The 14,665-nt window shown below is 34.9% G+C and overlaps 1 protein-coding gene across 8 annotated transcripts in view; it reads right to left on the bottom strand.

Annotated features, from left to right (window-relative positions):
* Positions 1–14,665, bottom strand: part of SOX6 (SRY-box transcription factor 6) — a 361,252-nt gene that overhangs the window by 160,212 nt on the left and 186,375 nt on the right. For all 8 annotated transcript variants that reach the window (XM_065755272.1, XM_065755269.1, XM_065755275.1 and 5 more), the window contains one exon: positions 6,938–7,027. In XM_065755272.1, the coding sequence (XP_065611344.1) occupies positions 6,938–7,027 (90 nt within the window). The remainder of the gene's footprint in view (positions 1–6,937; positions 7,028–14,665) is intronic.

Genomic DNA, 14,665 nt, shown 5'->3' with positions numbered 1-14,665 from the left:
GAGGCAATAAGGTTCTTCAGCATTGAGACCTACCAATTACAGTCATAATGGCAATAGGACCAGCACAATCAAGTAGATGTTACAAAAGAAGGGAAAAAGAATACTTACCCATCTCCAGGGATCAGGGCTCACAAGGGAAAACTCCACAGAGGAGGAATCTCCAACAAAAGATCCTTCCTCTGTGGAAGTCAGCCAGTAAATGGGGTCTAAGAGGGGTTGAGCCTGGCTCCAGCCCTTCCAGTCACACAGGTGAATTGCCTTCACCTCCCAGGGCTGACCGGATCTTTTCACCAGGTTCTCAATCAGAGGTTCAGGCTATGACTCAGCAGTTGCCATACAGTGACAGATGCTGTATTCATTAAAAAAACAATTACTCCTATAATGAAAATTAACAGTGAAAATTTCACCAAAAGAACAGTGGGCCAAAAAAAAAACAGGATTTTTTTTTTTTAAGAAAAACAACACCTTGTATTTTTTAGTTTATATTCTATTCATCTTCTGTTAATAAAATAAATAAAAAGCACATGAAAATTAACACATTTTAGTGCCATACATTTTCTTATCACTCTGTACGACTGAAGAATGCCTTCCTAATGTGTCCAGCAAATGTACTGCTGTTTTCAGTTCCTTATTATCAGCATCATTATCCTTCTTATCACTTTTTCTCATGAACAGTTGGTACTATTTCTTAGTATGATATTTGGGCCACAGTTCCACAGAATACAGCATATAAATGAGCTGTCCCACTTATTTCATACAGTGCAGAATTCATACGTTTAGTTCTGACTTGTTAGTCTTAGAAACATACCATAATAAGATATATATATTATATTATAAATATACAGTCAGGTATATAATGTATATGATATATACTTGTGTATATGGATATATCTTACATTTATATGATTGCCATAACAAATTCACAGCAGGTCTGGAAATATACTGCATACATCCTTCTTACTATTATTTATAAAATGTTTTCAACAATACAGAGAACTTGATTTATATGAAAGGTTAATTACAATGTAATTTATAGTTGTGCAGTTTTAAGAACTAGAAACGGTAACAGTCAATAATTTTTAACACTAGAAGCAGGCATGATTGTGATAGGTGTCGCTGAAATATGACACCATGACCAAAAGACCACAGCAATAAAAATGTTTCCTCTTCTCTCTTTTTTTTTTTTTTTTTGCTAAGTACAGCTTCAATCCTGCCAAGACTCACATGTACATAATTTAAATAATAACATACATACAGACAGCAGTCTCATCAATTTCCACAGAACTAACCTATGCATAAAGCTCAGGCTGTTTAAGTTTAGAATCTGGGAAAAAAGTATTTAATAGCAAGAAAAGTCAAGATGATGTGAAACGATGAAGTTTTATCTAGATTACATGTTTGGTCTAGCTGATTGTATCAGTATCATAATGTCTTAATCAGAAGAAATAGGTACAATGGGGCTTGGTAAGTTTAATTAAAATAAATAAATATGAGATATATACACATGCATATATATATTTATTAAATTCCTCTAGAAAATCAGATTGAGGAGTATGCAAACACTGACTGTTGAAAGTGCTTGTGAAACATTCAGTCATTCAAATATCAAGGTAACAATTTAGATGATCAGGTTAGACCTGGAGGTGTAGCTTATGTAATGTTACACAATTGAGAAATGGCAAAACAAATATATCTGTCTGATTTAGAGACCTACAACTTAGAGCTAAGCGCATCATTTCATTGGATAATGGAAATAAATAGATTATGAGAAAACTTTATAGCCTGTGGTATATTTTCAGTCAGGACCAGTTTCTTAAGGATTTGAGTTTAAGGGCTCTGGGTTGCATTGTTTTGTTATATTTTTTTGGACGCTTTCATTGGTTTCACTAATTGGAACCAGTTGATTCTTTTTCCTGTGTATTGATTTTTTAAATCCTAGAGTTAACAATGATTCTAATGTATCATAACACTTTAGACCTTAATCGTCCGGTGGGTCTTTTGCTTGTAGCTTTTGTTTGAGTTTTAATTAAGAAGACCTTGAGTCTCAAAGCCTGAGCTGAGTTTTTAATTGCTAGTATGTATATCACACTGACTTCAAAAGAAAAAAAAAATGTTTATAACAAAGAGCACAAAGGAGAGCTTTGAAATGTCTATAGCCATACAAAGTGACATAATTAAAAGCCTCTGAGTGCCTCCGTGATATAAGACATATATATTTATTTATACATATTTATAAAGCAGACTGTTATATACCCTTAGAATTCATGAAAAAGAAATTTCAGCAATTATACCAAGGAATAATTACTACAAATCCAGACTAGACTGTTAGCAAGGGCTACAGTAAAAAGTCGGATTTATTTTCCTCGAAACAGTTTTCATATTTCTGATACTGCATTACAAAACACCCAAAAGCTTATCTGTGAAGATAAATTTTACAAAAGAGAAGCAAAAATAGCATTTAAAATGTTTTGCTAATCTTGCAAGTTTTAAGAAAAGCGATTAATTCACTGTAAAATCACAGAAACTATAGCTTTCCTGAGGATTCACTCACACTGAACACACTCCCAAGACTATCACAGAAAAGGATAGCCACATTCAGACAGTTGTAGCTCACTGTTCTCTTTCAGATATTAGTGCACACACACTAAGTGCTCCTAGAAAATACCTCCTTCAATCTGTCTTGGGTTCTAATACCAGGAATGACTATCATTTTCAGTCATGTTTACAGTAGATCATACAAGGAGACTATCAAGTGAGTGAAGCTGGTTTTACTCAGTTCAACATTTCCTTAGGAAACAGTCGTGCTGCTTCTCACCTATCCAAATATTTTGAAGTCTTTAAATGTGTATAACGTGCACACGACAGATGAAATAGGAGTTACAGGCTCTTTTTAGCAAAGGAATAAAATATGAAAGGAGACGGAATAAGTAATCTTGCAAACCGACTTCTGCATTGGTTATATTTGATAAAACTGTGACCATCAATCACCATCCTTCCCAGAGCAGAGGATACTGTACAAACACAGTCACATTCAGGCCACGGTGCCTATAAATATAGTGTTCCAGTTGTAAACACCATCAATGGAAATCGGAGAACTAACCTGTTACACAGTAGCTGACGACTCACAAGTCACTCTTCTGCAAGACTACTAGACCAATTCTGACCCTTTCACAAGAACATCATTGCTTATGTTACTTAAGGATTGACCTTTCTTATTTGATCTTCAAAGACCCCGCATGCTGAGAAAGACCATTGCAGGCTATTTCAGTGGGACGATGGCCTGATGTATGCAAGACTATGCTATTTCAACGATTTATATTTGAAACAGAAACAGAAAACTTAAAACAGACTCTGCATGGTGATAAATGAGGCTACTCTGCCTAGACGCTGCTGCTGAAGTAAAACTAGATATCTAAGCAATAGAAATGCAAGCTGTGAGGGCAGGTTAGGATTGTGCACAGAACTCTGCGTACCCAAATACCTAGAAATTCAGAAAAGAGCCCCAAACCACTCTGCTTATTCCAATTCATGATAACAAAAATCAGAATGAAAAGTATTTCCTGTTGCTAATTGTTATTCAAAAGACCAACACTGCAGAAGTCTAACATAAGCCTAACAAATTGCATGTATAGCTTAAACAAATGTATTTGAATGCACACACTGGCAAATGGTATACAACCAAGTGATTTGCATGGGCAGCTGTGGGGTATTTTTTTCCAGGTGAGCAGGTCATATAACTGAGCTCAATGGCTTCACAGACCTTTGAAAATTTGACCTATGTGTTTCATTTATAAACATATCAAATGAACAAGCAGACTTATTTAACCACTGGAATTCGGCTACTAAGCATTCTGTCAAATGCTCCTCAGAGTTTCAAGCAACCTCCCTGAAGTCAATGGCTTGTCTGGCTGGAATTCAAGGAATAATCTGGACCATTATCAATAACTGAAATCCTAGTAAGGATGCTCAGAAAAGGCAGTTTTACAAATAAAGCACACTATGTAAGAAGAATCGTGACAAGGAACAATGCCCCTTAGAGAAAAAAAAAAAAATGAATCACTGTTTGTTACTTTTGTATTGGCTTCTATTGTTTGAAATAATAGATGGACCTTATAATTACATCCTAATTAACACTATTGTGTTCTAAATACAGGAGGTAAAGCAAGAAAATACCACTTTTATTTGTTTCCCTCAGCCAATTATTTTTCTTCTCATCTATGTGCTTTTCGAATACAAACAGAAACAGTCTGTGTCAGTGGTACATTTTTTTCCAGCTTTCATCCTTTTTTTTCTGGCAATGATTCTAAGCAAACTGCCTTTCCATAATCAAGATGCAAGTCTTTCACTTGAGGGGGAGGGCTGTAGTTGGGCAGACACAGAGGAAGACTATGTGCTCAGGTTATCCGCAGCAAGAACAACGCCTTCTCTCTTAAATAAACAACTCCCAGTAACAGTCAGTGCAAAGAGCAGCTCCTCACAGGACCACACCTCACTTTCTTATAATCAAGACTTTTTCCCTAATGACCTCATTTACTTATTTTTTTACTGCAATGCTTCTTGTCTTTTAGTTAAGCTCTCAGTAATATGAGTAGAAGATCTGCACAAAAGCCAAAAACATCCTCCAGTTAAATAAACTGATTTAGAATCTAATGAAAATTAAGCAGCAAGATATTTGATATCCCAGAGAAGATAAGAAACAGTTCTTTTAGACTTCAGCATTTACTTAACTGGAAATTCACTAAGCACTGTGAAAATTAACTTCATGACTTTGGAAATCTACCACCTTGGACACTGTAAAGATTTCTTCTGTTTTTATTGTACTGTCCTTTTTGGTAGAGTAAAACATCCCCCTGATTCCTCTGCTTTCCTTTATTTCCTTTTCCTATCTGTTTTTCATGCTGCCATTGGCTAGATGGTTGAATTTATTTTCTTACTGAAATTATTTAAGGCAGGCAAATGCTACTAGGAGTTAGTACGAGGCAATTTAGTCGATAGTGATAATAGCAGCTGGGAGCTAACCAGTCTGGAGACAGTGGGTAGGCTACTGGCTTGCAAGCAAAGAGGAATCCACCTTCAGACCTGCCAATGTTCTGCAATCTAACTCTGTGCTTATTCTGATTCTCCTAAATTTGCATGGAGGTTGAATACTGTAAGCATAAAGCAGTGATCATTATTCATCTTCACATTTATGTCTGCTTTTTTTTTTTTACATTTGGCAGTTCAGGAAAACTGCAGTTACATTAGCAAAGATTCAGTACTGAGTCTTACTGGAAGTCATCTAGTCATGGAAAGGAACTCTACAGACATTAAAATCACTTCAGGCAAATTTAAGGCAAAGTTTCTAGGGATTAGAGGCAGGACATTAGTTGTGGACTATGACTGCTTAGTTGTGGACTATGACTAATGACTGCTTACATGCAATTATGGTGAGTTAGGTAATTCTTTCTAATACAGATAACATGCTATCCTCCTAGACAAAGAAGCTGAATGAGTTGGAAATCCTTCCAAGTGTAAGTAAGAAAGCTTTGTGTCTAAATAAGAAAACAGGAGCAAGAACGCTGCCAGTTCACTCTACAGTGAATATACATACTCATAAAATAGGGGGAATAACAGAGATGCAGAACTGCTCTCCCTCTTTTATTTATTTTTAACAAATGAAAGCTCATGGAAAAGGTTTTTGTGCCATCTAAAAGAACAAATAACATTATCCAGCATTGTTAGAGATCCCACATCTTTTAATTTTGATTCACTAATATCATTCAAGTAGTTTCTATTTAGAGACTAAGTAGCTATATTGTGCAATTAATGGACCAACCAGCATTCAAGGTTTTCCACATTATGAATAGACAATACAGCTTTAAATAAATTGTCATGTAAAGACATAATTTTGTTGCCTTTTTCTGTTACTGTGAATTTTAACATGTTTCTGAGAAACTGTAGACGATATTTCTGCCGCTTATATTCCTGTAGGATTTCTTACCTGTCTCGTTCTCATTTTCATAATTCTACAAGTAATATCCAACAGGCAAACCAAACAGATTTTGGTCTTCAGTCAGTTGCAAGAACCAATTAATACATATTTAATGAAAAGGGCTAGTCTTTCATCTATTTGCATAATAAAAAATTGAACAACCTTAAGCCACTCTACAGGAAAATTAAAACCCTAAGCTTCTATTGTCATAAAAGAGTATCTTTTATTTCCTTATTAGTAAAGATTTATTAATACAATGGTTATGATTCTTTATTTCCACATATTTAAAAATATATATTCCAATGAAAATATATAAATCTTAGGTACCTTGTGTACTCTTCTGAAATGCCTTTTGAGCCCTTCTCACAGTAGAAAAAAAAAAAAAAAAGCATCACCTTTAAAATTTGTTTCTAAGTCAATAACACTAAATTTCTTTTCAAAAAGAAAAATGAAAACCCATGAGAGAATTGATGGGTAAGGAAAAAGCACTTTTAAGTTTTCCTCACAGTCCTTAATAGTCAAGAGCTTCACTTTTACTAGATTGCTGGTACAACAGATCTTGAAAATACTGGAACGTCTTTATAAGCAATAATACAGTCACCGATTTCAGTGGGTCCAGAATTTCATTCAGGCTTCTCTCTCCTCAGAAATAGCTCAAAAATAAAAAATCTTTTTTTTTCTTCAATTTTTTATAGAATATTCAGAGCAGTAATTACATAATGACTCCCTTTTTATATCCTGAAAGTAATATATGCAAGTGGAAAGAAACAGTACCAAGTACTAGTAGCTCCACATTTTCAAGACATTTATTCCTCTGGTCACAAAAATACATACCTAATGCCAGTGAACTAATGTAACTAACCCAGTGTTTGCAATTGATCATTATTTCTACTATTTTTCTGAATGTGACTCAGTTCACTTTTAAAAAATATGTGTAAACATTTCAAATTGGATCTACTAAGATACCTTTAATTTCTCCAAGGAGATCACTTGTGTTTAATTTTTCCATCTTCTCCTTCCAGTCTTTAGAGAGTAGTTTTTCCATGCAGGATGAATCTATTCAAAAAAAAAAAAAAAAAAAAAGAAGAAGAAACATCAAATAAATTCTTATGCATCAGGAAAAGTGGTGCCATCTTCATTTTAAAGCTTTTCCCTTATTCTTGTTGGACCATAGTTTCAAAGGGAAATCAATTCGTAACCAGAGTTCTCATTTAACAGCATTTTAAATCTGAACTAATTCCTCTGAGGTTAATGGAGTTACTATGGATTTAACAAGAGTCTAATTGAAAGAAAAACTTTGTTCAGGATTTATGCATGCTAACTGCCAATTTACATGCATAGATTGCCAATGTATATACAAATTCTGTCTTTTTCATTTGAGAATGATTGTAGACTCCAAATTATACATGAAGATTTAGAAGGGTTTTCTGGAAATTTGGCACACAGTGACATCTGAAACCCATTTTTCTATCCATGTCAATGCAAAAGTTATTCACATAACATCTCCATGGAATTCTTAAAAGCATTCTACATATTCAATGTTCACAGTATCAGAAATTTTCTCAGTACACTATAAACAACATGCAATGATTAGAAGATCCGTTTTCATAATTTGATGTTCAGAATGTATTTCAAAATTTTGTCCCAGCCTGGTAGGAATTCTCTAGGAAAAACTGTCACTGAAGTCATTACACTTAGGAGAAAGTAGAAGACTGTCCATAGTAAATTTAATACAATCAGACCTCAATTCCATTACAAAATTTGATATTGAGCAATCATTTGCACAAGTAACACCAAAAGCAAAATGCCCAAATGAAGAACGGCAACAGAAATAACATCAATACAGCACATAACTGTGTTCCAACTCAGAGGAGTCCTAAAAGAATCAGAGAGAAGAAGCATTCAGAGAAATCATAAAAGGAGAAGTTAAAGGTTTAGGGAGATGTTCAAGGAAGTAAAAGGTCATACAGATGCACACATTTTAGGATTCAAATAATTTCAGCTGAAAATAAATCATATTAGCATCACCCATTTGAACAAGTAAATAAACAAATAAATAAATAAACAAAAAAGCAAAACCAGTTGAAAGCAAACCGAACTGTAACCACCAGAAGATCAAAGATCAGGTTTTAATTGCAACACATTTTCACTATGCGAGCCTCCGTGTAAAGACAACACAGCTCGTAAATGTTTTTGAAGTAATATTTCAGTAGAAAAGCTAATTTATTTACTAATTATATCTTTCTATGAAAGAGACAAAATTAAGGAGCTCTAAGTTGCAATAGGCAGTGTTAAAATACTTGTTATATAATAACAAATTATTTTTAACAATAACAGGCACTTATTACTTTTATGAGTTCTGGCCTGATAATAGAAGAATTGAGAAATAACCATCAATTATCAATAGAACATTATAATTTGTCCTTTTCTTGTGATACCACCATTCGTTTAAAAAGATGTTTCTGTTTCTCCCCTGCCAAAATTTCAGACCCCTCATCCCTGGGAAGATAAAAACCACCACCAACAACAACAACAAAAAGAAGAGCTTTGAAATCATTCACATTTAAGAGAAACAATTCTATCATACCACAAGAGTTGGTAAAATACTTTCTTTGAAAGTGTTTGCTTCACACCCTTACTTTGCCTAAGAGTAAGCTTGGTCGCCCACAGAGTTACTACACTGTGTAAAGGCAAAGGGTATATTTCTAAAGACTGACGGAGAAAGAGCTGGAATGGAAAGGAGACCAATTTTTTTTTTGACGTCTTTCTGATATCATCATGTTACTACTCAGTTTTTATTTCTATAAATGACTGAAAAAAATCCTTAAGAGTTGCTTTCAACAGCTCTATGACATTCAAATTCTACTTTATATCTCTGAGTACACAATTTATAGTGCTGTATTTCATTATTGGGAAGACTACAAGACAACATGCAATGAACCTTTTAATAACTGTAAAAACTCTTTTGAAATTCCTGTAAATTTTCAATTAGCAGGGTTAACCTGAATAATTTTATAGAATTTAAAATCGTGGTATATATTCAAGCTCTCTGGAGGTCCTTTGCATTAGACACAAACCTAAATATAAAGGCTCTTACTTGAAAGCCACATCTCTCTTCAAGTTCTGTATTCACTGTTCATAAAAACACATTTTGAAAAGGTCTGAGAGAAAGAAAGGGATTTTTTTTCTTCTTCGTGTGATGAAAATTAATTTTACACATATATAAAATCTACAAAGATGTCTTCTGACATCGGTGAAATGTCTTCATCCATATTGATTCATTTTCTGATCTGTTTCATTATGGAAATAAACAACGACTCAGAATCCAGCACTGAACATCGATGAAGCCCAAATTCACATCTGCACTGCACCACTCTCCCTGCACAGAGGCTCTGCTTCAGAACCATTACAGAATCTTGTGGATTCCAGCATTTGTGAAATACAGGGATATTCTTGTTAAAGACACTTATAAAAGAAGTAAAGAAATAAATTAGCATTTATACATTTTTAACTCTTCTCACTGACTTTATAAATCACAGTTGGGTTTATGTTGCAAAGCTGCATATTTTGTATGGACACACAGGACCAAGCTCATGTAAGCTGCACTGAAGGAATTTATTGTATTAGCAACACACAGATTCTCACCAGTATATTCTTCTGTTGTTCCTTCCAAGGGCAGCAAACAGGTTAACAACAATTAGACTGAGATGACTAAATGAAATCATTGTGTATTATTTCATGGCACACTATAATACATACTAAGTTTTCAATAGTAATTTAAAGGATTTTAAAGTGCTGTGAGGATCTTAGTACACAAGAGTTTTGCAAAGGTGAAAGAGGATTTTAGGAGATAAATAAGCTGAAAAAAAAATCTGAGGGAAAAAAAGCCTAGGTGTTAGATGAAAAGGATCTCTCCAGAATGACAAAGCATCAATGAAAAGAATTAACATTTGTCCATGGGGTAATCAATCAGTCATGGAATGGATGGAATCCAGCTCTTTGTAGCACAACCGGTGATGAAGAACGAGTGTGTTAGCTATCACAGCCAAGCTCTCAAGTTCTTCCAACTAAATGAAAGTCATCTTGTTCCTATCAAGGATAGCTTTTCCCTCTTGCCTTTTCTTTACTTTTCCTTTTTTTTTTTTTAATAATTTTCTAATTTCAACAAGTTAGCAACTCCCTCTATAGCTTACACGAATACTGTATGATCTCACAACGGCCTGCACCTATCCTCAATGATTTGGGGGGTGGGGGAGGGTTCCTTTTTTCTTTCCTCCCTTTTAATTCACTGAAGTAGCCTCTTATTACTTTCTTTGAAATACAGATAAGAAAAAAAGCGCTCATGCCATGTGTGTGTTTTTGTTTTTTTACAGTAAAGTCATACATAAAAGAAAGCCTAAATGTGAGAGTGCAGCATCAAAACTTCAAAGCACTGACTGTCAGACATTATTATTTCAAATCAGCTTTGACTTTTTGAGACTTAATAAAACACTATCGTACAGACTGGCATATTTATAACACCTATACCAGTGATCAACTGAACTGTCTTATTCGTGCTACTGTGCAGTGCCTTGTTATTTCTTTTATAATAAGCTTCCTTGAAAACATGTTGTAACAATACTGAAAACTGATAATTATCAATGATAGGAGTTCTAAAACATGACTTGTTTTGCATACAATTCTTTTTGACTATATACATTACTTTGTGACAGAAGACAAAAGCACATTGATTTATTAATAATGATTGCAAATGCACAGCAAGTTCATAAACAATACAGAAATATAATTCAATCAAAGGAATAGATGACATTTTCCTCTGTGCATTTGAACAGCTACATCACATGGAGGAAGCACTGGAAAAGACAAGGTAGAGGAATTAGAAGAGAAATCACACATCCTACAGGGAAAATGTTTCTAAAACATGATCAGATGCTCAATAGGAGGAGAAGCTTCCCTTCTACATTTTAAAAGAACAGTACTGGAATCAGTGGCATCTATGTTTCTCCTAAATATAAGAATATACTAGTGCAATCTTTGGGACTAAATAACAATTTTCAAGCTCCTCCCTCTCTAATGTTCTTTATTATAAAAGAATTATGTTTATATTCTCTCATATCTGTTTGCCTCCACCTCCTCAGGAGAAAACGTGTCTTTCAGAACAGCCTTTGTCAAATGAGTTCAAATGCATCATTCCAGCCTAAATCGTGAGAAAAACAACAAAAGTAGAATTACTCTGTCAGTATCCATGAAGTATTTGTTAGAGAAAAGGTACTGCTGAATGAATGCTAAATAAGATTATGAACATCTAGGGACAAGCATCTCAGTGCTTACAAAGCCTACCTCAATTGATTCCTATTACAGAAGAGCATGTTTTTCTTCCTCCCAAATCAAATAACCTTCAAATAAACATTACAGTGGCTAGCATCTTGTTGCCACACTCTCTTTTCTACTTTTGCATATCTCTTTCCACATCTCAAGTGACACTGTGTGTTTCTCAAGCGCATGAAGCATAAGACTTGCCACCTAAACTACAAGAATACAAAACCTTGTTCATCTTCTGAGAGCACTAAATTTAGTTCAGAATAGAGAAATTGAAATAAAATTAATACTCTACAAATGTCGCTGAGCGAAAGCCAAGTATAATTTAGATTTACCCTAGCTGGTGTTTGACACAAGTAAACTAAAGGATCAGGTCCATTGGTGCTATTACGTAGGTCACTCCAAGAGCAATGTCTCCTATTTATTTCCATGGAAACTAAAACAGGTACAAAGAGCACAATAACACTTTTGATAGAGAAAATTCTCAGCTACAAAAGCCTGCGTGCCACGCTAATAAAAACCTGTATGGCAATCCAGAATGTGGCTTATCTTTCACACCAGTATTGCCACTGCTGACATGCACTACCCATTGACTCACTGAAATCACAGTCACTGTTTAGTCTCCATAAACATTCAGAAAGCATCAACTAATGTCAGTAGGTGTCATTTTTTTCTGCATAGAATTATTCAGTGACACACCTTTGTTTCATCCGCATTTCCATGTCAGACACAATTATGCCAGACTGCCCTCCTACTGCCATCTGTCAAATGGCAGCAACATGTTATCTGATATTGGTGGGAAGGCTTAACCTCTATTGCCATACCACCAACGTCCACATCTGACACTGTGGGCCAACATAAGAAAATAAGAGGCATTACTTTCAGAGTAGATTTTTTTTCATCTGAGGACATCAAGTTTTTATAATGTCACTAAAATAGATTCTTTGTTGCCATAGTTACTTTTTTTCTTCCTTCAAACATAAATTACCCTTTTCTGTTTCAAGAAACTTTAAATAAAAGAAAAAGAGACAGCAACAATACAAAACTAATCAAAAATCAGCCTGAAGGCTCAAAATTCTAGTTGTAATGTACTAGCACCGTTTCTTGCTCATAAGCAGCTTGGATCCAATCTTGCTGTCAGTGGAGAGGCAGGTCAGGGGAATCTCATCTCATCCCTCTCAATTTCCATGCTCTTCTCCTAAAGTAATTAATTGTTGTGGTCTAACAGGAAATTAAAATACAAGGTACTTCAGCCATGGTGATAGGTAGCAAATTAATTTACTTTGCCCACAGTTTGTTGGGATTTTTGTTTGTTTGCTTTTTTTTGGGGGGGGGGGGAGGGCGGTGGGGAGAGGAGGAGCTGGTTTTTGTTGGTTGTTTTTTTATTTAACTACTTCTCAAAAGCCAAATTCTTGGAGAACAGAAATACAGTCACAACACAAAAGTAAGCAACCTGACATTTAAAACAAAAAATTATGCTAATCCTTTTTGTTACATTTATCACAAATTACAAAGGATTTACTCCTAAATTCTGTAACTTGTTCCTGCTACTAAGGAGCTCAGAAATCATGGCCAATTGCTTATTCCCTTCTCTCATAACTGACTTGTTTCTATCCACGCCTTTGCCTTGGCTAGTTAGGCTGCAACATCTCTGGCTCAGACTGCTTATCTCGCAAGAGTTTTGTTCAGTACATTTCTGATCGTGGATCCCAACTTGCTCCTGATTCAACACAACCTGCAGTACTGCAATCTCTCTATTTGAAAAGAGAAAAAAAGAAAACCAAGAAGTGCAAATAAGTCTTCCTAGATGTGTTTAGAAGTAAAAGCAGATTAAGCCTACAGTAGAAGCTTTCTTGCATAAGCACTGTCTGCAATCTGACTACCTAGCACTACAGTTTTGTTTAGACCAGGGAACTAGGAGAATCTGTCAACTGCTGTACATTTTTTCACAGTGACAAGATTTCCACAATATGATAAAATTAGAACTGTAAGTGCTTGGAGAGCTCTCTTAACTTTTAATTAAAACTCTCCAAGCTCACTAAAAATAATTAGGCATTAAAATGTTCTGGTTTTCCTCTGAATTCATTTGCACCACTTGAATGGTCTAGATCTTGCACGAACCAACAGACATTCTAAACAGAAACACTGGAATGTAACTGGGAGAGATTTCCAGACCTGCTTTCTATGATGTGGCTAGTGGGAAACGCTGTAGTCAGAAGCTTGTACCAATTCTGCCTAAGATGGCTAGTTTCAACAGGAATTCTCCACTGCAAAGAGTATTTGCACAGAACACTGCACTTCATGCAAAACTATAGATAAAAGGAGGTTTGAATTTTATGTAAAGAGTAACCCAAGATACAATCCTGACCTTTGTTTTCATTTATTTATTAAAAAGCAGAACCTTTAACCTTGCAAATGTTTTTGTTCTCTTAAAATAACTCATACAATGCTATATGCCACGCTATTTTTAGAAAAGCAACAAGAGAAAGCATGCTTTTTCCCATACAGCAGGGTACTGATATAAACATCAACACAGATGCTCTGTGAGAGAGAGCTGGACTTCTCAAGCACTTGATCATTAAGGAATGCACCAACTGTTTTAGATAATCTCGTGCCAGCTCCAATCCTGCTCCACACTCCCATTTGGGAGTGGCAAATCTTGTCCTAATTTTTCATTTTACTCACTCCTCCATTCTTTTTTCTTTTCTTTTCTTTTTCTTTTTTTTTCCAGAACAGAGGGAAAAAGGCATTGTGTGCCAAGCAATGCAAGACTAGAATCACTTCCCCAAACAGAGCAAAACTTTCAGACAATTAACCCTCCCCTCTTCTTTCAGATAAATTACGAAGTATAAAATGCAATCTGTTTCCTTTGTTTACTCAATATGAACAATTTGTAAATGACTCAAGGATAAAATTCAGAAAATGTTGTGCTAAATTAGAACCATTATAAACATGCTAATGACGGCTCAACTAAAACATGCAGGATCCGTGTGAAGAAATATATTTAGTTCCTATGAAATCCAGTTGTATTGCCTTAGAACTACTTGGTCACTTAATTGTACATGATTACTCCAGAAAAATGACAATTTCATGAATGCTGCACTAGACGATACACTGTATGTCAAAGGGAGCTTTCTGAAATGTCAGTGTGATTGCTTGGATGCAGTGTTTTGGCATATTAGTAGAAGAGAAATATCTTTTAAGTCTGACAAAATTGCATGTACGTTTCATTCCTCCACTTAAAGTTTCCTATTCATTGTAAGCCATACTTTACAGTAGATTGGCTGCATTCACTGGAGTACACATTGTTACCTTATTTGCATTACAATGATAGCATGCTGTATATTACATGTAATCAACTATTCCCTAAGTATG

This window comes from Cyrtonyx montezumae, unplaced genomic scaffold, assembly GCF_038088225.1.
Source record: "Cyrtonyx montezumae isolate F1298 unplaced genomic scaffold, pur_monq_1.0 scaffold_10, whole genome shotgun sequence".
NCBI classification, from domain to species: domain Eukaryota; kingdom Metazoa; phylum Chordata; class Aves; order Galliformes; family Odontophoridae; genus Cyrtonyx; species Cyrtonyx montezumae.
The sequence above is the reverse complement of the archived record's forward strand: the minus strand, read 5'-3'. Positions and strand labels throughout refer to the sequence as shown.